We start from the raw sequence: 22093 nt of genomic DNA on the forward strand, positions 1-22093 counted from the left end.
ACCCCAAGCCATTGAAAGCCTACTTCTGACATTAGTCTCGTTGGGGCTGCTGGGGAATACCGAGGCAGGTCTTAGCCACATCTGGGGAATGGGCCTAGTCTCTTCCAGGCAAGAAGGGAAATGGGAGTTGTTGTTTTTTAATAAAATTTGAGATTGTTAAAAAAAAAAATTGTAAGTGATAATCTGCAGGTCATCAACCACAAGGGTCCTTTTTACTGTTTGTAATGCTAAATCGTTCAAGATGGGAGAATTGTCCTACAAGGCATTTATCCTCATTGAAGTACAAGGATCTGATTTGTTGCTACTCTGGTGCTTGCATGGAGATGTTTTTAAAGATCAGATTACAGAGCATTTGAGTTCAGCAGCCAGTCATTGCCAGTACATTTCCTCTAGCCATGAACCTTTAGGTTGGTGCCACAAGTGGACAAGCTAAACCGTAAAAGTATCAGTTGCTGTTTGTGTTTTTGCTCCTCAGCCACATCCTGTGGTCTGTGATACATGTCCTGTGTGGAAAAGGCCATTCTGTGCCACTGCACTAATATTCAGGAACTGTTTTAAGTCTGGATTAGTAACATCTCTTCTACCAATTCAAGCATGACAGCCACGGTATGTCTCCAGACAAGCAATATGCCGGTAAACACGCTAGAAAACCATAAAGCTCTTATTAGTTACAACTAGAAACCAGACTTTGTAACTGCAACCACATAAAACAAAGAAATGACACCAGTATTTACATTTTAAAAATACAGTGATGGACACCATCTTGTTGGCTTTCAAGACAGCTGCTTTTCTTTTTTAAAAAATGTTTGTTTAAACAGAAAAAATCTCTGCTCTGTGGAACCCAAAAAGCTTGTCTCTTCCACCAACAGAAAAGTTGGTCCAATAGAAGATACTACCTCACCCACCTTCTCTCTCTCACATCCTGGGACCAACCAGGCTACAACAACACTGCAAAAATCTCTTGTACTTATTCTAGAAGCAGTTCCCCCACCCTCAACCCATCTTCTGCATTAAGTAAGTTAACAGGTGAAGAACAAGGTTCAGTTTGCATGGAGCTTCTATTCTGCAGTAGTCCTACAGAGGAAGGAAGGTACCCTACTGCTCTAAACACTGGCTTAATCCATTGAGTTAGCCAAGATTCCTGCTCTAGTTTTCCTCTGTCCACTGTGCTATTTTAACCGCAGTCTGGTCACTTTGTAAAAGGAACAAAATTACCAGCTCTCATTCTTGAGCAGTTATGCAGGCCCTGGTAAGTGGGTGAAAGATGAAAAAGACTCTTTAAATACCTAGACCTGTCTTCAGTGTACGGTGTGTGTGGTATGTTTACATTCAGTTGGAGTTTAAGGATGTAGGGTTCCAACTTTAACATCCTCCCAAAAGCATTTTAGGTGTAAGCTCGTTTCTTCCTAGTAAGTAATATGATGCAGTGACTTCTGTTATTGCCATTAAAAGATCTGGAAATTTTAAATCGCGAGTAATCTATTCTAAACAGAAAATAAGCCAGTGTGGTTCCAACCACTGTAATTTTGTGTTTAAAAATGTTAATTTGAACTCTTGGTGAACATCTTATTCTTTTTGCAGTAACGATAGATTTTTCCTGAGCTTTTTTTTCTGCTGGCGCTTACATCCATGGCCGCATGGTATTTCTGAGAGTGTTCTTTATAAACTAATAATTAGAACTCTCTGCATGTAAACATTTTATCTGAATTAAAGTGATGATCGGCGATCTCTGTTAATTGGTTTTAATCTAATTCCAACTCTGCTTTGCTTTTAAGTCTGGTTAGAGATGGCAGTCGTACTAGAGTTCTGTCTTTTCTAATTACTAGTTTAGTTTTCATTAACTAATTTTATACCTTTGGAATATCATTAGACAAGAAACAAATGTGTCCTGTGTAATTTATGGCTGTTGAGGAAAATATTATTTAAATATCCTAGTGTGTGTTTTCTGTAGCCCTTATTACAGAAAGGGTATAACTTCACTGCAGGTCTCTAATCTATCCCCCCTGCCGTTTACACACCTCTCACCTGGGCTTGTTAAGCCCAGGCTAGCATGCATGGCTGAGGAATAGGTTTGGGCCAGGGTTTCACTGAAGCCTGGGCTGGCAACCCACCTATTTTGCAATGAGGATGCAGGCTAATCAAGCTTGGGTGCTGGTTGTTGACCAAAGCCTTCCACAATTTCAGCTGGTATTTTGTTGCCCTCTATCTCTGTAGCACAGTAGGGCTTTCCAGTATGGATGTATCACCAGGGATAGGTAAGCCTGGGCTCCTCTGGAGCGAAGATATACCCAAAGTGATGTTCATTAACTTCTGGCTAGGCTGGAGCCATTCAGTTGATTGCCCTTACCTGACAGACTAAATAGCTTTCCATTCATACATACTGAGTGAGATCTGTCAGGGAGCAAGGTGGGGCTGATGTGTTACCGGGTCGCAAAAGGGCAGCAGTTCTGTGAATCTGCAATGCGAATCTGTTTGGCTTCTTTGTTTTAAATCCTTGTTGTGTATCAAAAGTGAGACAGAAGCACTAGGCCCCGAAGGGAATTGCAGTTCAGAACACTAATTCAGCAGAGACGTGACCACAGAGAGCATGAAATGACAGTACTTCTCTCACCATATATCAAGGTCCAAGGAAGTAAGAGTGCTACTGGATTTACTGCAGGGGAAGTCGTATATGGGCTTAGACCGAGACACCTTTAATAATGTCAAATATAAGAATACTTGACTTTTTCCCTTTGGGTTTATACATGCTTCCTGTCCCCTCTCTCTTCCCTCCTACGCTGTAAGCTTTTTGTGGGGCCAGAAAGAGTCTTACCCAAGTTTTGCACAGCACCACACTCACAGCGCTAAATAATGACGAGATCATAAAAACAAGAGTTTAAAAAAAACAGAAAAAACCCGCTCCTTCTGCCAGACAGTCTTTGCAGGCTCTTCTTGGGCCCCATGGAATGTGATTATGGCAAAAGAGATTAATGTTGTGTTGGATTTGCCAAGCAGGGGACTCCAACTCCCGTCAGCCTGCTTCCCACTGTGCATCCCCTTCCTCCTGGCCAGGTGAGGGGGAAAGGTCCTAGACCAGGAATGGCTGGGCTCAGTTTGGAAGCCTCTGGTGTACCTTGGCTAGCCAGGAGCTGCAGAGATGGTGAAACAACAGCCAGGTGGCAAGCAGGGATCTGGAGAGAAGCTGAATTCAGAGCGGAATCCCTAGAACTGCACTGAGAGCTGCATGTGGAACAGGCTGTGACTGCCGAACCGTACAGCTGGGTGCAGGCCTGTGTGGGACTTGCTGGGGAGCAGCAGTGGTTGGGCAGGGAGTCAGTGCAGAGGGGCCCCAATGAGAGATGGTAACTGAGCCTGGTAAACGCTTGAACAGAGACTGGACTGAGGAGGGCACCCCAGGCATTATCCCTGAAGAGTCTTGACTCTTTACTGGGCTACCCAAGGTACCCAGAACAACTGCTCCTGCTCACTTTGAATTGTAACTGTCTAAGGGTATGTCTGCACTATGAAATTAGGTCGATTTTATAGAAGTCGATTTTTAGAAATCGATTTTATACAGGTGATTGTGTATGTCCCCACTAAGTGCATTAAGTCAGCGGAGTGTGTCCTCAGTACCGTGGCTAGCACCGACTTATGGAGCGGTGCACTGTGGGTAGCTTTCCCGCAGTCTCCGCTGCCCATTGGATTCTGGGTTAAGCTCCCAATGCCTGATGGGGCAAAAACATTGTCGAGGGTGGTTTTGGGTACATGTAGTCAGTCGCCCCTCCCTCCCTCCATGAAAGCAACGGCAGACAATCATTTCGCGCCTTTTTTCCTGGGTTACTTGTGCAGACGCCATATGACGGCAGGCATGGAGTCCGCTCAGCTCACCGCTGCTGTTGTGAGTATTGTAAACACCTTGAGCATTATCCTGGAGTATGTGCAGAACCGGGCTAAGAGACGCCAGCACGAGGACGATTGTGATGAGGACATGAACAGAGATGTTCCTAAAAGCACGGGCTGTGGCAATTGGGACATCATGGCGGCAGTGGGGCTGGTTGATACAATGGAATGCCGATTCTGGGCTCGGCAAACAAGCACAGACTGGTGGGACTGCGTAGTGTTGCTGGTATGGGATGATTCACCGTGGCTGTGAAACTTTTGCAGGCGTAAGGCCACTTTTCTTGAACTTTGTGAGTTGCTTTACCACACCCCGAAGCTCAGGAATACCAAGATGAGAGCTGCCCTGACAGTTGAGAAGCAAGTGGTGATAGCCTTGGGAAGCTTGCAACGTCTGACTGCTACCGGTCAGTTGGGAATCAATTTGGAGTGGGCAAGTCTACTGTGAGGACTGCTGTGATCCAAGTAGCTAATGCAATCACTGAAGTTCTGCTATCAAGGGTAGTGACTGGGAAATGTGGAGGTCATACTGGATGGCTTTGCTGCAATTGGGTTCCCTAACTGTGGTAGAGTGATAGACGGAACACATATCCCTATCTTGGCACCGGACCACCTTGCCAACCAGTATATAAACCGCAAGGGATACTTCTCAATGGTGCTGCAAGCACTGGTGGATCACAAGGGACGTTTCACCGACATCAACATGGGATGGTCAGGAAAGGTGCGTGACACTCGCATCTTTAGGAACTCAGGGCTGTTCGAGAAGTTGCAAGAAGGGACTTACTTCCCAGACCAGAAAATTACCGTTGGGGATGTTGAAATGCCAGTATTTATCCTTGGGGACCCAGCCCTACCCCTTGCTCCCCTGGCTCATGAAGCCGTACACAGGCAGCCTGGACAGTAGTAAGGAGTAGTTCAACTATAGGCTGAGCAAGTGCAGAATGGTGGTAGAATGTGCCTTTGGATGTTTAAAAGCTCGCTGGAGCTGTTTGCTGACTAGGTTAGACCTCAGCGAAACCAATATTCCCATTGTTATTGCTGCTTGCTGTGTGCTCTATAATATGTGTGAGAGTAAGGGGGAGACGTTTATGGCAGGGTGGGAGGTTGAGGCAAATCGTCTGGCGGCTGATTTTGAGCAGCCAGACACCAGGGCGATTAGAAGAGCACAGCTAGGCGCGCTGAGCATAAAAGAGGCTTTGAAAACCAGTTTCATGACTGGCCAGGCTACAGTGTGACAGCTGTGTGTGTTTCTCCTTGCTGCAAACCCACCCCCTTTGTTGATTTTAATTCCCTGTAAGCCAACCACCCTCCCCCCTTCGATCACAGCTGGCAAAGGAAATAATGTAACTATTGTTTTGAAACCATGCATTCTTCCTTTTATTAATTTAAAAAAAAAAAGTGAGATAACTGACCAGGTAGCCTGGGTGCGGTGGGGTGCAGGAGGAGGGAAGGACAAGGCCACATTGCTTATTGTAGCCACTCTACAAATCAAAACTGTTTGAATGACAGCCTTCTGTTGCTTGGGCCATCCTCTGGAGTGGAGTGGCTGGATGCCCGGAGCCTCCCCCACCGTCTGGGTGAGGAGGATATGGAACTTGGGGAGGAGGGCAGGCAGTTACACAATGGGTGCAGCAGGGGTCTATGCTCTTGTTGGCTTTCCTGCAGCTCCAACAGATGCTTCATCATGTCCACTGGCTCCCCCATTAGCCTCAGCATCGCCTTCTGCCTCTGCTCTTCATGCTTGCTTAATGCTTTCTGACACTGAATGCCTCCATGCATTAAGCTGTGCCCTATCAATGCTGGAGGACTGGGATAGGGATAGGGAATGCTCAGTGGTTTGAGCATTGACCTGCTAAACCCAGGGGGTTGTGAGTTCAATCCTTGAGGGGGCCATTTAGGGATCTGGGGCAAAAATTGGGGATTGGTCCTGCTTTGATAAGGGGGTTGGACTAGATGATCTCCTGAGATCCCTTCCAACTATGATATTCTATGATTCTATAACTGCATGAGCTCAGAAAACATGTCATCACGAGTATGTTTTTTTTTCGCCTTCTAATCTGCAATCACCTCAGGGACGGAGATGATTGGGGGAGCATAGAAATATTTGCACCTGGGGGGAGATAAAAAGGGAGAGTATAATTTAAGATGATACATTTCTGAGAACAAAAGGGAGACTCTTTCACAGTGAATCAAGCAATTCACAGCAGACAGCACATGTGCTTTTTGGTACACGGTCACATTTTGCCTTTTATATTGAGCACCTGCCAGTATGGTGACACATCACACATGGCTGGGCAACAGAATTCGGTTTCCAGGCAGCCATGGTAAGCCTTTTGGTATGCGGGGTTGGCTTCTTCCGCCTTCATAACATGTGGGAATGGTTTTAAACTGTGGCGCCATCCTTTCCCATAGCAAGCAATGCCGGTTGGGTTTCACATTTAAAAGGAGGGGCTGCAGTTTTCGGGTGGATGTGCAGCACACAGCTCCCCCCACCCCACCGCATGGCTATTCTCTGGGATGATCCCTTCATCCCTCCCCCCGCCGCATGGCTATTCTCTGGGATGATCTCTTTTAGCCAAGCACAAAGAACCCAGCACGAATGGGGTCCTTTTACTGTTCCCTTACAAAAATTCCCCTATTTCAACCAGGTGACCATGAATGATATCACTCTCCTGAGGCTAACACAGAAAGATAAAGACCGAATGTTGCTCGATGCGACCAAAACCCAGGACCATTCGCTGCCATGCTTTGTGCTGCAGTGATTTCAGACTACTTGCTACTGGCTTAGCGTGGTAAAGTGTCCTACCATGGAGGACAAAATAAGGCAGCCCTCCCCAGAAACCTTCTGCAAAGGCTTTCAGAGTACCTCCAGGAGAGCTTCATGGAGATGTCCCTGGAGGATTCCCGCTCCATCCCCAGACACGTTAACAGACTTTTCCAGTAGCTGTACTGGCCGCAAATGCATCCCAATTCTTCAGGGCAAATCAAACGTTAAACACTATTGCGTTTAAACCCTGTACTGTAGTTACAAATGTCCACTCACCAGAGGTGCCTTCTCCAGCTTCAGGGTTGGGGATCCCGCCTTGGGAGGGTATTGGCTCCAGGGTGATGAAAACGTCCTGGCTGCCGGGGAGAACGGATTCACCGCTTGCCTGCTGCACATTCTCCTCCTCTTCCTCATCCACAAAATCCTCCTCCCTGTTGCGTGAGACTCCCCACTTGCAGGTGTTCATGGACAGTGGTGGGGTAGTGGTAGGGTCCCCCCCAGAATGCCATGCAGCTGATCATAGAAGCGGCATATCTGGGACTCTGACCTGGAGCGACCGTTTGCCTCCTTTGTCTTTTGGTAGGCTTGCCTGAGCTCCTTAACTTTCATGCGGCACCGCTGTGTGTCCCTTGTAGCCTCTCTCCACCATGCCCTGTGCGATTTTTGGCATATATATTAGCATTTCGTCTTTTTGATCAGAGTTTGGCCTGCACAGATTCTTCTCCCCATACAGCAATCGGATCCAGTGTCGCCCTTTCTGTCCATGCTGGAGTTTGTTTGCGATTCTGGGGGGACTGCATGGTCACCTGTGCTGCTGAGCTTGCCACGCTGACCAAACAGGAAATGAAATTCAAAATTTCCCAGGGCTTTTACTGTGTACCTGGCGAGTGCATCGGAGTTCAAAGCGCTGTCCAGAGCAGTCCCATTGGAGCACTCTGGGATAGCTCCCGGAGGCCAATACCGTCGAAATTGCGTCTGCACTATCCCAAATTTGACCCATCCTTCAGGTCGATGGAACAGGGTTGGTTGTGTAGTTGCATTCATTTTAAAATCGACCTAACGCGGCTAAATTCGACCTAGCGCCATAGTGTAGCCTAGGGCTAAGCCTCTGAACCTAGGGTATTTGCAACCTTTTCGTTTCCTGCCAGCCCTAGTAAAATACCCCTTCCCTTAGCCGTGTGTGTCTGAGTGGTTATTGGGACCTACCGGGGTTAGTGCCTACCAGGCCCAGCTGCTGAAGCAACTTCAGTGCCTTCCTGAGTCGTGGTACACCCGGCACGCTACTGGCATCCTGCAGGTTTGGTGCCCTCTGGCTCTGAGCAGCCACAGTAGTTATGAAATTACACCAGTGTGTTTTGCTTTTTGTTTGCATTGTAAAAGCAGCATGTGAAGAGGAGCCGTATTTGCTGGTGTTTTATGAACATGCCACTTTTAGCTTCAAACGCTCTTTTAAAAGACGTTCTTTTAAGACTACACAAGTTCAGTCTTGAAAAACCCATGCTTTCCAAATGAGGATTTCAGCTCTGTACCACACGCTGCCCCTCTGCCCATGTGTGGGGCTGTGCACAACGGGGCAGGTGGTGGAGGGGTTTTCAAATCTTTCTTTAATGAATTGATTGGGCAGAAGGGGATGGCTTTCATTGGCTGCCCATTAGGTTGCCACCCTGTGGGAGCCATAGAGCACAGTGAAAGCTGGTGATGTTATCCTGCTGCTGGCTCCACTCATTTTCACCTTGTCTTTTCTGCCCCCGGTTAAGTTTTTAGTTGCATTGTGACTATTTTAGTTGCAGTTTGGGGTGCTTGTTTTAGTCACCGTGTGGAGCCCAGCAACTGCTTTAAATCTGTAGATTTTGCAGACCATAGATTTCCTTTGAGCCAACCACTAGTAAAATCCACCTCCTCTCGGAGATGACATTGGTGAAGGGGACTTGAAAGAAAGCTTCACCGAGAGCACACCTGGAGGACTCTGTGCAGTTTCTGGAGTCAGGTCCACATTACAGCCACCTACAGCTTTGACCCAGTTTTTAGTTTCACTATTTCCCATGCATTCATTGTACTTATTTGATTTAAGAAAATTTATTGGATGTCTACTGCTTGGCCCTTTGGGAACTGGTGTAGAAGGGAGCAACTGGAGCTGCTTTTCAGTAGCATCCCTACGGTCCTTTGACTTCTGATGTTTGCGTAAAGCTTGTTCCCCTTCTGCGTTGCCATCTTTTCAGTCCTGCCGATTTCATGGAATAATTCTTTACCCAGGTGACTTTCCACTTGAGCATGTGTGTTGGGAGGGATAAAAAGAGCTCAAGGTTGTAAGTCTTTAAGTTGCAGACCTTCAGTTGTTACTCCTTCCTTAGTAAAACAGAAAATCTTCCAAAGCTTGATTATCTTCCTTAAATCATTTTCTAGCCCAATATAAGAAAAATGAACTTGGAGACTGGATCTGATCCAAACTGACTAAATCAAGTTCAGTTCCAGTTAGAATTGAATCACTTTTAATATGCAATAAATGGCTATGCTGTTGGCCCGATTATAGGTGTCGTTTCAGATGTTATATGGAATGTATATAATATTGGTGCTTACCATTTTGGGCAGTGCTTTAAATGTTCACAGCACTTGGCAAACATTAGAAAGAACTTTTCCTGTTGTGTATGGAACAAATAACTGCCAGAGTTCCAGTTTAAAATCTGTGAATGCCGTCTCTCCCTCTCCCATTCCCTCCACCTTTTTACTGTGCTACTTCTCTCGTCAGTCTCCTCCTTCATTCACCCATTCCCTCTTCCCCCTCATTCATACAGACCCCCTCATTGCTTAGTGCCTCCTCTCTGGCACATGCTCTCTCCCTTTCGCTTTCACAGTTTCAAATCAGAGTAAGCTACTGCAGAACAACATGTCTACCCTAGGGCAGTAGTTCTCAAACTTTTGTACTGGTGACCCCTTTCACATAGCAAGCCTCTGAGTGTGACCCCCACCCCTTATAAATTAAAACCACTTTTTTATATTTTTAACGCCATTATAAATGCTAGATGAAAAGCGGGGTTTGGGGTGGAGGCTGACAGCTCATGACCCCCCCATGTAATAATCTCACGACCCCCTGAGGGGTCCTGACCCCCAATTTGAGAACCCCTGCCCTAGGGGATTGCATCAGTGCAGCTACACTGGTACAAAATTACCCCAGTGCAGGCAAGTCTTTCCACTCCCTATCCCACATCATCTCTCCATCCCTTTTTCTTTGCATGCGTGTGTAAGAAGGAGAAAGATCAGAGAGAGAGAGGGGAGGATGGGATAAGGGGAACTCGGTGCCCCCTTTTCCCCATCACTGCTCCCAGTGAGCGCCCCCAGGAGGAGAATCCAAGCCTCTGCTGCTCTGGATCCCCAGGGCTGTGTTAAGCTCCTAGAGCCTCCGCACATTGCAGCACTGGTTTCTCCCTGGCTCGTTTCCAGGGCACTGACTCTGTGGAAATGGGGTTCTTCAGCCAGTGTGTCCTAAGCCCCCAAGGTCAGCACTGCCCGAGGTACCCCAGTCACTTAAACACTCTGCCAGAACTGCACCCAAAGGTTGGAGTTTACAGTGCAAGGCTCTTTGGACATGTATATTTTGCACAGCCTAACACCTTTATGCTCTGTTATACTTATCCAGCTTCTGTGACCTTGCTCTCTCCTGGCCTGAGCTTCCTCTTCCTGTCTGGCCCCTGTTCCTGTGTTTCTCTTAATTTTTAAACCTCTCCTGGCCCTTTTTGTTCTTCTCTTGATACATTTCCACTGATCCTACCTTACTGCCTCCCTTCAGATGAGACACCTAAACTGTTTTTTCCCCTAAGGATGCAGCTGCCTTTTTGCAGGTTTCAGAGTAGCAGCCGTGTTAGTCTGTATCCGCAGAAAGAACAGGAGGACTTGTGGCACCTTAGAGATGAACCAATTTATTTGAGCATAAGCTTTCGTGAGCTGCCATGGCATATCTGATGAAGTGAGCTGTAGCTCACGAGAGCTTATGCTCAAATAAATTTGTGAGTTTCTAAGGTGCCACAAGTCCTCCTTTTTTTTCTGCCTTTTTGCATAACCCTTTGAGGTTTAAGTACTGTTGTCAGCCTTAAGTATTTTGCTTTGTATCTGTCTGGGGTTATCTGCTACAGGCCCCATCCGCAATATTGGATCCACATACATACAGGCACTCGTAATAGAGCAGTCTTTCATAACACAACGTCACAGTATCAATCGGAATTAATAAATTGTACAGATCCATCACCCACCCACCTCCATTCGGCCACTTGCTCTGGGGATGGCCAGGAGGAACTGCAGACCCAAGTGGAGGAAAGTGCAGTCTGCAGCAGCAAGCGTTTAGCTGGGTAGGGAGCATGGGCAGTCGACGACAAAACCAGCCGGGAAGCAATGGCACTTAGTGTCCCTGGGAATTGGGGAGGTAGATAGTCTTGCTATTCCTATTTTACAGATGGAGGAACTGAGGCAGAGTAAGTGATTTGTACAAGATCAGACAGTGAGTTAGCAGCGGTTCCCTGTCTAAAACGTAGATGCAGGAGATGCTGGATGAAATTCTCTGGCCCGTGTTATGCAGAAGGTCAGACTTGATCATCATATATCACTTTGGCCTAAAACTCTATTAATCCCGTGCTCTGACCATTAGCCTATACAGCTGTATACCCTGGGTAGAAATGTTTCAGTCATTAGCATTCTGTCTCAAGGGTAATCAGCGGTAAGAAGTGCTCTGTTGAGAGGCATTGTTTATCAAACAGTTTCATGGTTGTAACGACCCGTGTTGTATGGCATTCTTAATCATGAGTATTGTTTCAGTTTAAAGAAATCTAGAGCTATGGCTTTATCCTTTGTTTTATCACTTGCATCATATCTAGGAGTTGAGAGAGAGAGATTCTGAATCATAATATCCTGAGACCTTTATTTCTGACCCATTTGCATCACAAACCATTATGGTAAATAAAGCCACCTTCCTATTGCAGGTGCTGTACCAATGCACTGACTCTTTGGAAGCAATAGGGTATTAAATAGCTAGGTACAAAAAATTATATTCCTCATGTGTAATTTTTTAAGATCTCTCCTATCAGCTGGTGGTAATGTACTACTGGAATTAATTTGTGAATATGGCATATCCACTCTTTATAACTGTCCTAAGAAACCAAGTTGCATCTTTCCTCTGTTAGTAGCTAATGTTCTAGCGTGGTTTGGGGGAGTCTGGAGCTGCTGCAGGGGCCATACTTGGGACGAGATATAAAATAGGTCCCAGTCATACATGCTCACGGCACATTTTGTAAGACTAGCAGTATTAGCCCGTGTCCTTGTTAAATTCCAGTTTGGGTAATCCCATCTCTGCCAATTTACATTCCTCCCACAGTTTCCTTTGGATGGAGTATTCACTGCTAGTTGTAAACCAGTCTCCCAAACTTGTCACGAAAGCTTACCAGCCCAGGCACAAAATCTACTACTGCTATTTTACTCCCCCATCCAAAACCCTGTCTGATCTGGGTGGGTGGGTGCATAGAATTTTGCAAGGCTGTCCTTAAACTATGCCGCTGTGCACGGTAAACAGCTACTGCATTTCAGCCCAGAGGTGACAGCATTTCGCTGTGGGCAAAGTGCTTCTTAGTTACAAGTAGGTACATTCATTTTGTTACGTGTTTTGGGATCTCTTTGGATTAAAGGCACTGTATTAAGTTGAGGTTATAAAGTGGCTGTGATTTTGAAGAGCTGAAGTAACAGTGGGTTTTTTCCCACTGGTAATTTTTACAGCCAAGAGCTGTACTGTAAATGAGCCATACATTTTATATGGACTTTTCTTCTTTAAAAAAAGGAATGCCTGAGATATTTAAAGGTTGGCTAGCAGCTTTTGCTGTAAGATTTCTGTTAGCACTGAGCTGTACACTGCTTTCACATCCACAGCTTTACGTGAGAATGGCATCTCTGTGTTAACAATCGAGGAACAGTGATGTACATTTGGAACAGGTGCTGACCCTGTGAGAGTGTAAGAACATAGCACGTAGTGCAGGAGATATGAAAGATCTGTTAGTGTGTGGGTTATACAGAATAGAAGTGCTGTATGTCCTTGAGTTAAGAAGATTGAGTGAGGAGTGTGATGCATACTTAGAGCATTTCATGGTGTTTTTTAAAGGGGAACAACGCACCCTAACCACCCATGACTACAGGATGCCTGTAGATCACATGTCAATGAGTTCAAAGGTCAGAGGCCAGATTAATCCTTGCAGGTGTGAGTGCCTTTTCCTTAGGACAGGGCTCCGATTAGCGTTAGAATATGGACAACTTCAAGTCCTTGGGCTTCATCAAGGGTATTTCTGCTCTCAATCCACAGCTGTGCGAAGTTATGGGGAGATGCCACAGGATTCCTTGTGCTCAGCTGGTTTATTTGTGAGGTGGTGGGGTTAGCGTGGCAATATCTTATGCTTAGCAGAGAGACTTTTTGGCTTTAAACGTTCCCTGTGCTCCCTGTAGATTTATGGTTTTGACCCCAGACTGGCATTACCTCACTGTCAGTGGGAGTGCGAGGCTGGTTTGAACCTTAAGCTCTTAGTGGTCATCTCTCTTAATTAGTTTACAGTTCAAACGAGTGTCCATTTTTTTCTTCAAACAAGAGGAGTCTCCACTATCAGTGGCTGATTTCCCTGATGGAGGAAATCCTGAGCGAGAGCGGTTATCGGGCAGAAAAAGCTTGGAGCTCCATTTTCAAAGCGGTGGGAGGGGAGATGTCTGCATGAGTGCTGTCAGCGCTGCTGCCTGTTTCTGAGCGGTGTGTGAGGGGCTGCATGCACAGACCTTTCTGGCTGCTCGTGGGGGTTTTAGTGCAGACACATCCAAACGCAGGATTTCATAGAGCCGCCTGCCACGGAGCGCTAATTTGACAAATGAAATAACTTTTTTCATTCATTGCAAGCCTCTTCTTTTTATCCCCCATCTTCCCCTGACTTCTCGTTGCTTCACCAATGTAGATTTCCCTCCAGTGAGCCCCTCAGACCTCCTCATTAGGGCTTGATTTTTCAAACACTTACTGCCATGAAAGGCGCTTACTACTGTGAGCAGCCCCCTTGACGTCCGTGGAAATACGCATAGTAGTAAGTACTATAGACTGATCCTTTACCATTGCATTCAGTGCGAGTTTTGCCATTTCATTTCAGTGAGGCTGGATCAAACCCTAAGTTCAGTAGCATTTGCTGGACAAAAGTGTTGCTCGGTAGCTTGGTGTGCTTCTTAGGAAGGTTTCCTATGTGACACAAAAGAATTCAAACAGTGGAGGTTATAATCATTGCCCATATAATGCTCCACCCAGAGAAATGTCTGGCAAGTTTTTTAACAAACAAACCTGCATTAATTATTTAACGCTTACCCAACTGCAACCAGCTCCTCCTAGCAAATACTGTGTGACTTTGATGCTGCCTTATCTGTTCAGGGTGATAAACCTGGGTGTATCAGTATTCAAGACATGGGTTATTCAGTATTTGTTTCTCTCCCTATCAGCTGGTCCTTGTGGCTGTGGCCTGTTTTTCATACTCTTGTAAAGATTGTAGCAGGATGCCATCCTTCTTTTGATCTTCGTTACCACATGCTCGTCTGAACGGGTGATGGAGTTTGCTGCCTGGTAATCCATTAGATTACTTCCCTATTTTTGCTTTCACCTGAAGATAACACTAATACATTAAACCAAATTTTTTCCTTAGTGGCCTGTTACGAAAGAGTAGTGTTATCAGTCTCGTCTAGCGTGGCTGTCCTCACCAGAGGCTTACAGTGTTTAGACCAGAACTTCATCCACTTGACATTTGAAGCTGTGATTATAATGTAATCTGTGGCTCTGTTCTGTTGCAAATCACTTAGGTGATCTCTGAAGCACAGGAATCCTCCTCAAGAGATATCTTTGCTTTAGCCAGCCTGTTGTTCCCTTCTTGTCCACTTGTGCCAAACTGTACGCTAGCCTGGATACTTACCATCGGTTTGTCTTGTTGATGGAGCAGATATTATTTGATGGTGTTGTGAGCAGGATAGCCTCTTGCTTCTGGCCGTAGAGTGTGCGGGGCTGTAATTTTGTAATAATGATACTTGGACTTAAATATATTTGTTTCAAAATGTTGCGGAAAGATCAGCTTGTAAATGCTCACAATGCCACAGGGAGGTAAGTACTATTGTCTCTATCTTGCCGGTGGGGAAATGGACACACAGAGGTTGTGACTGACTCTGGACCACACATGAAGTTAGTGTCAAGCCAGTATTAACTGAGGAGTTCCTGGTTTCCGCTCTTCTGTTTGAGCCATGTAATAGGGTTGGCTGCCTCCTGAGCTCCCCCTGGTGGCCAGAGATCACTGTGCAGCACCCTGCCTCTGTTTCCTTCTCTTCAGGACCTCTTAAGAACAGTACATAGGCTTCTCTTTGGGTTAAAGCCACCCGGGCCTGGAGCTGGTTTAATAACACAAACAGTTCAAAAATCCTCAGGGTCCCAAATTTAAAGTCCATCCCCACAACCCAAAAGCTCAAACTTAGCTCTGGCATCTTCTAGCCGGAGCTCATCTTCCCAGTCTGTTCTCACAGCCCGTCCTCCCAGCTCTTCCTAGCTGCAACTCAACCTTCTGGCTCTGGCCTCAAGGCCCAAACCCAGTCTGGGTTCCCCCAGGAGCTTCCTGTTCACTGGGCTCTGGCCTCCAAACTCCCCTGATATCAGTGTGTTCCCTGCAGGAGCCTTTCTCTGTGCAGTTTCCTGAGCTTCCCTCCTTTTCTTTGCAGCTTCCTGCTGCTCTTTGTAGGGCAATCACCTGATCTCTCCCAGGTGTGGCTCCATAGTAATCAGGGTTGGCTGGCCACAGGCCTTCCAGCCCTTAGGGCAAGCCACCCTGGTAGTATTCACCTTTGCACTTAAGGGTGATTGCCAGGTCATGTGCATTCAGGAAGGGGAAACCCAGCATTGTGTAGGGAAATTGGGCTTTTTAAATTAAACCCTAAAGCTAGGAATTGCCTCGTGGCGTTTTCCTTGCTTTTCCCACAGCTTTGTTTTCTGTCTTTTTGTTGCTAAGCTGTCTTTTCCCTCTTCCTTTCTCACACGTCTGTTGCCTCCTCCCATTATTTCTATTGTTTTTTCCCCCTCTCTTTTGCTTGCTCCCTTTCCTTTCACTGTCACCTTTATATTTTCTCGGGGAGTGGAGGGCGGGGGGAGAGAAATGGTCCTGGCCTTTTGCAAACCTCTTTTCGTGAGAGAGACTATCAGAATTCTCCATCCCACATAGAAAGGAGGAAACCGTTCCCAGGATGCTGTGCAGGAGGACCTCGAAACTCTTTAAAACTAGTGGGATTCCCTATCTTCTTTGCATATAGAATATTGCTATAAGGGCTTCCTTTCATAGCCACATCCGGCCCATTGATAACATCAGTCCTGGAGCATTACTAGGTGAGCTCATGTTTTTGTTAGTGAAGTAATCCCCTCCAGGTTTATATACCAGTTTTTAGTGTAACACACTTTACATTACAGTAAAGTGCTACACTATTATTGCAAGATCTTTCCTTTACAAGTGGGATGTTAAGACAATGTATATTTAGTTCATAATACCGTTAGCTTGAGCTGAATGACGCACTTGAGAAATGCTCCTAAATTAAAGTAGAATTGTCCTGCTTATATGCCTTGATAATCCAATCCAATAAATAAGAGACATACACAGAAAAACATTTTCAACAGAATACGCTGGTGTTCACTGTAGTCAGGTATAAAGAAATGTTCCCTGCATACTAGTATTGTGGGTTTCTGTCACGCTCTATACAGAGAACTCCTCTTTCCGTCTCATCCCAAGACAACTGGCCCAGAGTTGTAAGTGATCCTTTTCCTGGTCTAACTAACTAATAAAAGTAAAAAGGCAAGTGCTCTTGATCCTGGTGAAAGCAGAACAAAGGTGGGGGGGGGCGGTGTGCGCGCGCGCGCGGGTGGGGGAGTACACACTGGTAGGATGTGTTGGGTCAAGCTTCATAATTGAATTCAGACATCAAAGGGGAAAGAGCTAAAAATGAAGGCTGGTTCAGGTGCAGGTGGGAGTTTCTCTCCTTACTAACCCTTCTTGGTTGATGAGTCTCGTTAAAAATATCTCCCACAACTTGATAGTGTTTTATTGTTATTGACTAACCTAGCACGGTCCCTATGTTCTGCTCTGGCAATAGGAAAGGTGATCAGACATCCCTCTCCTTGAGCCAGAATGTTTTTGAATGAGACGAGTTTAGTATGGAGAGAAAAGCAAAATCAACGTGAAATGCCAGAGTCCTCCGTGTATGCTGTAGTACAGGGCTTCACACCGTCTTTAAAGAGAAAGGGGATGCGCAGGGGGAAGGAATAAATGGACTTCACTGCTCTAGAGGATGTGAACTGTCCTTTGTTCTTAACACAGATTCAAATCAATAGAGAATACTGAGAGTTGCCAGAAATACTACTACTGCGACCAGTTATAGGTAGGACCTCTGCATTCACAGCTGGTCAGCGAGGGCCGGTGATGAGAGAGTATTTGAATGGCCTTTTCTGGGTGACTCCATCACATAACCACGTGCTCTGTCCTGGAGCTGTAACCTAGTATGGTGTTCCAGTGGGAAAGGTGTGCCGTCCTCTTCTCTCAAAGGCCCCCCCAACGTGGTGTTGGAAGAAATACAATTGTTGCCTCCTTGAAGTGAGTCGTGTTCGTTAGAGGAGTAGGACATTAAAAGGTGCTGGAGTTGCAGTGCCCACAGGTTAGTCTTTAAATGACTGTACCCCGACATTACCCGCTGTAACTTGCAGCAGGCTGGGCCCGTTACCTTGGCTTTCTCCCCAGCAATATACAATCTCAGCTTACAAAGGAAATGTAGCAGGAATAATGACTTTTGGGGGGAAGTGTTTTCCCGTGTAGTCGGTCAGTACAGAGCCAGCAGGTGTACATTTATAGACAGACTCCAGTGATGGCAGTCATCGCTGTTCACTTCTTTGTTAAGCCTGCAGTAGGTGGGTAGGAATACATTTGCCCCTTGTAAACTTTTATTATCCAATGCTTTAACAACAAGGTAGAGCTCTTAAAAATGGCTGTGGTGTGAGTTCCGTGTTTTCTTTTCTCTTCCAGGCATCCTCGAATGCACATCAGGACAGCGCTGGCGGATGCCCATCTATACTGCCTGAAGAAGTACGTGGTGGACTTCCTTGCCGAAAATAGGTAAGGAATAGGCAGAGGGAGGTGGTGATGCCAGATGTTTAATGTGATACGTAGCTGTCTGTCTACAGGGTTCTGTTAAACTGCGTTTTGCATCTGTTTCTAAAATCAAATAACTTGTCCAAACACTTAAGCTGTGTTTAAAAATCTCTGATTTCTAACCAGAGCCTTTGTTTTAACTCCTGCAACAGCAAAATTAAAAAGCAGACAAATTTGCCTCCGTTCTGATAATGTCTCCATGTCCCTTGCTTCTACCTACACAGCTGTACTTCCTAGGCTATTCGTTTCTTCTAGGGTTTCCTCACTGAGTCGAGTCGTAAATACATTTCACGCCTATTTCTTTTTCTCCCGCACACGCTCAGTAATCACCTTTTTCTCTCCCCCTCCCCACCCACTAAACCTGTAGGCAGGCTATCTCTGTAGCATCCTATGCTCTTAGTTTGTGGTGTTCCCATGTGGAAACTCTGAGACCACCCACCAAGGGTGAGAAAAACATCCATTTATGGAAGAGGAGAGTGATCCTGGCTATAACATTTCATGAAACAGGAGAAAAAAATCAACGTGTTTACCTTAAACCAAGCACAGCTAGTAGTTCAGCCTGGGGACGACTTTCAGTTCCTAGATCTTCTGTGGCATCTGTCATGCCCACTACAGATCGTGAATGTGCACTAAGTTCTCGGCTATATTTTCCCCCTTTGAGGTGAGGTGGAGGCTAAAGGTCATGACTAGATGTTGAATTCATAGCCATATTTCTTAGCAGAGCAACTGACAGGAGAGAGAACACTGAGGAAGGAAGGAATTTCTCGTGGCCTTGATCACGAAGGAAGGCACAAATACATGATGCACGCCCTCTCTTGGGTATTTGGTTGGAGGTTCCACGTGTGGAAAGTTTGCGGGATCAGGGCTGTATGTGTGTGCCTTTTAAACGGAAAATCAGTAACAAATCCCCAGGGGACACTCTCACCACTGTTGAGTGTAGTGCTTCTCTGTTGCTGGGACTGGTACTTGGGATCATTTGTACCAGTCAGTTGAATTAATCATAGGCACTGGAAACAAATCTGCAAGATGGAAATGCTTGATTGGCCCCAGGTAGCTGGTTCTTGGAGCAGTCAAAGCTCCCAGTGCTCTGTGAGAGTTCATTTTAGAAGGCAGGTGGCATTTGTGGAGTCATGTTTATGGGTCACATGACATCAGAGTGAAACATAGTTTGTGCCTTTCTTTCCTAAGTGAACACATAGGGCCAAATTTTCACAAAGGCCTCAACCCATTTAATTTTACAGGTGCAAATGATGATGTTAGATGTGTCATGCCTTTCACTGCCTCACTGTCTATAATGTTCCCTCCTGGTCTGTTTCTTGTCTTAAATTAGCTGGTAAACTCTGGGTCATCTCTGTTATATGTTTGCACAGTGCTTCGCGTAACTCAGGCCTGGTCCCTGTGTGCTAGACAAATAATCATTTCAGAGGGATAGAAAGCAGCATCTTTTTATTGGCATCCGTAAAAGACCTGTGCAAAATTAGATAGCATTGTTGAAAATTTGGCTCATAATATTTTTGAGGCTTTATGCTACTTTCTTTGAAGCCAGGTGGAGGTTTTACTTCGGCAAGAGCAGGATTGCACTTTCTGTTATGAAAATGCCAAATTCTGTTCACACCTACAACTGCTCCCTGTCCTCTTTACAAGAGCTCTTCATTTGTGCAGTTATCATTGGTTGTCTTTTATCTGTATGTTGAACATGTCCACATCTCTTAAATTAGGTCTGATTTTCTAAGCCCTTTAAATTATAATTGACTTCTTGGTTGCATGTGTCATACCATTTAGTTAACATTTTCAAGACTTGATAACAAAACTCAGATTACCAACGACAAGTGGCTGCTTGTTTATCTTTATTCAGCTACATGTTTGTTATTCAACCAATAACCAACTGCGAGAGAGCCAACCATGGTACAGTATCTCCATGCTTGGAAAATGGGATTCCTGCCACAATGAATAACCCAGGCTTTCAGGCTTCCGGCATTGGTGGGCATTCTCAGCTTGTTTTTCTTTTCTGGGGGAGGGGAAGGACAGTGCATACTCAGAGATCTTTCCATGCTCAGTAGCAGTATTCCAGGACTTTTGAAAGATCCTGTGGAATATTTTTGCCTCAAAATTACTGACGTTTATATGATTGTTTTTTAAATACTTTGTTTTTCAGTCCAGAGAAAACTTTCATTAAGATTTTATTTCTCTGCAATTCCGAGCTGGAGCTGGAGAAGCTCAGATGCCTTGTTTAAGTTTGAGTGTGGTTAAAACTAACAGCAGGGCCTGAAGTGAACAGTGAAGCTGTTGTACTGTGCCAGGAAGCACTGACACAGTGTACTTCCTTGGTATTGCAATATTTACATTGTGTTAATATTGGAACCTGGGGATGTGATGGTAGGAATAACTTGTCTTTTTCATTGTTGCAGCATGAGTGAGGGATCCACACTTTGTTTTCATTGTATTTTAACATACAAAAGGAGAAAACACCTGGCCTAGCAGTTAAAACCTTGGCTCCCAGGGCCAGCTATGGTGCAGCATGTTGCAGAGGAATATTATGATTACTGGCAGGTTGAGGGATTGCCTGGGGAGCAGTTGTGCTTTTGTCCTTTATTAGGAAAAGTTCAACTTTTACAATACTTTTCCTGTACCTTTTTTAGAAGGATTTCTTCCTCCAGATATGTTAACTGCAATATCAGGATACTTTATACATCCTACCTTTCAAAAATAATAGTAATGAATCTTGTGAATCCATTTTTGTAAAGTGGTAGGGAGCACAGAGTGCCTGTCATTCCGGACAGCATAAGGGACTGGTCTACACACAGTGTAGCACCAGTTTAATTGAAGATGTGAGTTTTAAACTGGTTTAATTATATCAGTGCACTTTTGGGTGGTGAGGCACTTAAATCAATTTGAATGTCTTAAATTGGGCTACCTTAAATCAGTTTGTAGTCCATTTAAAATCATCTGATTTAATACACTGAGTTGCAGTTTAAATAAACTGGTGCACACACTGTATGTAGACAAGTCCAAAGTTGCTGAGCATCAGCTATAAAGGGGGGGAAGTATCCTTTAACAACAGCTTAACCAATTCACAGTTGGTTGAAGTACGACTGTTGCTTTGGATATTAGAGGGTCACACCCCAGAGAAGCCATCCAGTAGTGCAAGATTTCTAGAGAAGACCCTGCTCTTGTGTTTCAGGAACAGGATACAGTGTCAGGATTCCGGCATTCTGTTACCAGCTCTACCACGGGCTTCCTTCATGACCATGGGCAAGTCATTTCGTTTCTCTGTGCCTCAGTTTCCAACTCTGCCCGGGATATTGGGAGACTAAATGAATCAATGTTTGTAAAGTGCTTAGAACTATCTGATGGAAGATGCTATGAGAGGGCAAATTCTTATTAACCAGTCCATAACTCAGCTCTCTGAACTTCAGGCTTGATAATATATTAAATGTGATGGAGTAACTGATATTCCTGCTAGAAGTTCTGTTATATTACAGCGAAGTCTGTTGGCAAAGCAAACAAGTTGTAGAGCTTCCGAAAAGCAAGGTTCTCTAGTGCATCTGAATGATAGTCTGTGAAAACTGCCATTATTTTTGTCTATGTATTATGTGTACATCAAATACTGCAATTTTTGTGTCCTTGCAAAGTCAAGAGGTCACACACCCTTGCTATTGTTTGTTTAAACCTGGGAGAGGTTTTTCAGGGTTTATTTCTTCACAGAAGGAAAAACACTCTTTGCGTGTGAAAAAGTAGATCTTTTTGGCAGTTAAAATACCCCCCAAACCCCACACATCTCTCAAACGCTATCCCAATTCTGAATTCCAGCGGAATAGGTCTATAGACTTGTGACAGTCCCACCCTGCCCTTGGCACAATACACACACGTTACACTAAGTTGGTCTAAACTTGCTGTCTTCCTGGGGAGTTACCTGTAATGTAAACTTAAACACCGAGAAACAGACTTGGTCTAAAATTTACCCTGAGCTTGGCTGTTCCTAGGGATTTTCCCTGCAGGACCCTCTGTTCCCTCTGCCTGCGAGAGATTGGAGCTAATGGGACCACCTTGGTGTTGGCGCCATGGTGAGTCAGCAGAATATCCCTACATCTCTGAGCAGGAGACCCTGATACCAGTGTGACTCAATAGAAGACCTTACTTCTCTAGGCAGGGTCCTAAACATGGCACCTGTGAGAAAGTTTTTCCCTTTTTTTAAAGCCTCCTTTATGAGGATAAAGATAACTTGAGGGCCAAATTGTTA

General features: G+C 45.2%; 1 protein-coding gene across 1 annotated transcript in view; it reads left to right on the forward strand.

The window, feature by feature from the left end:
• EIF2B3 (eukaryotic translation initiation factor 2B subunit gamma) overlaps positions 1-22093 on the forward strand; it is a 131733-nt gene that overhangs the window by 57189 nt on the left and 52451 nt on the right. Inside the window, exon 6 of the mRNA XM_074962329.1 lies at positions 17728-17817. Within this exon, the coding sequence (XP_074818430.1) occupies positions 17728-17817 (90 nt within the window). The remainder of the gene's footprint in view (positions 1-17727; positions 17818-22093) is intronic.

The sequence above is a fragment of the Natator depressus genome, chromosome 8, assembly GCF_965152275.1.
Source record: "Natator depressus isolate rNatDep1 chromosome 8, rNatDep2.hap1, whole genome shotgun sequence".
Taxonomy (NCBI): Eukaryota; Metazoa; Chordata; order Testudines; family Cheloniidae; genus Natator; species Natator depressus.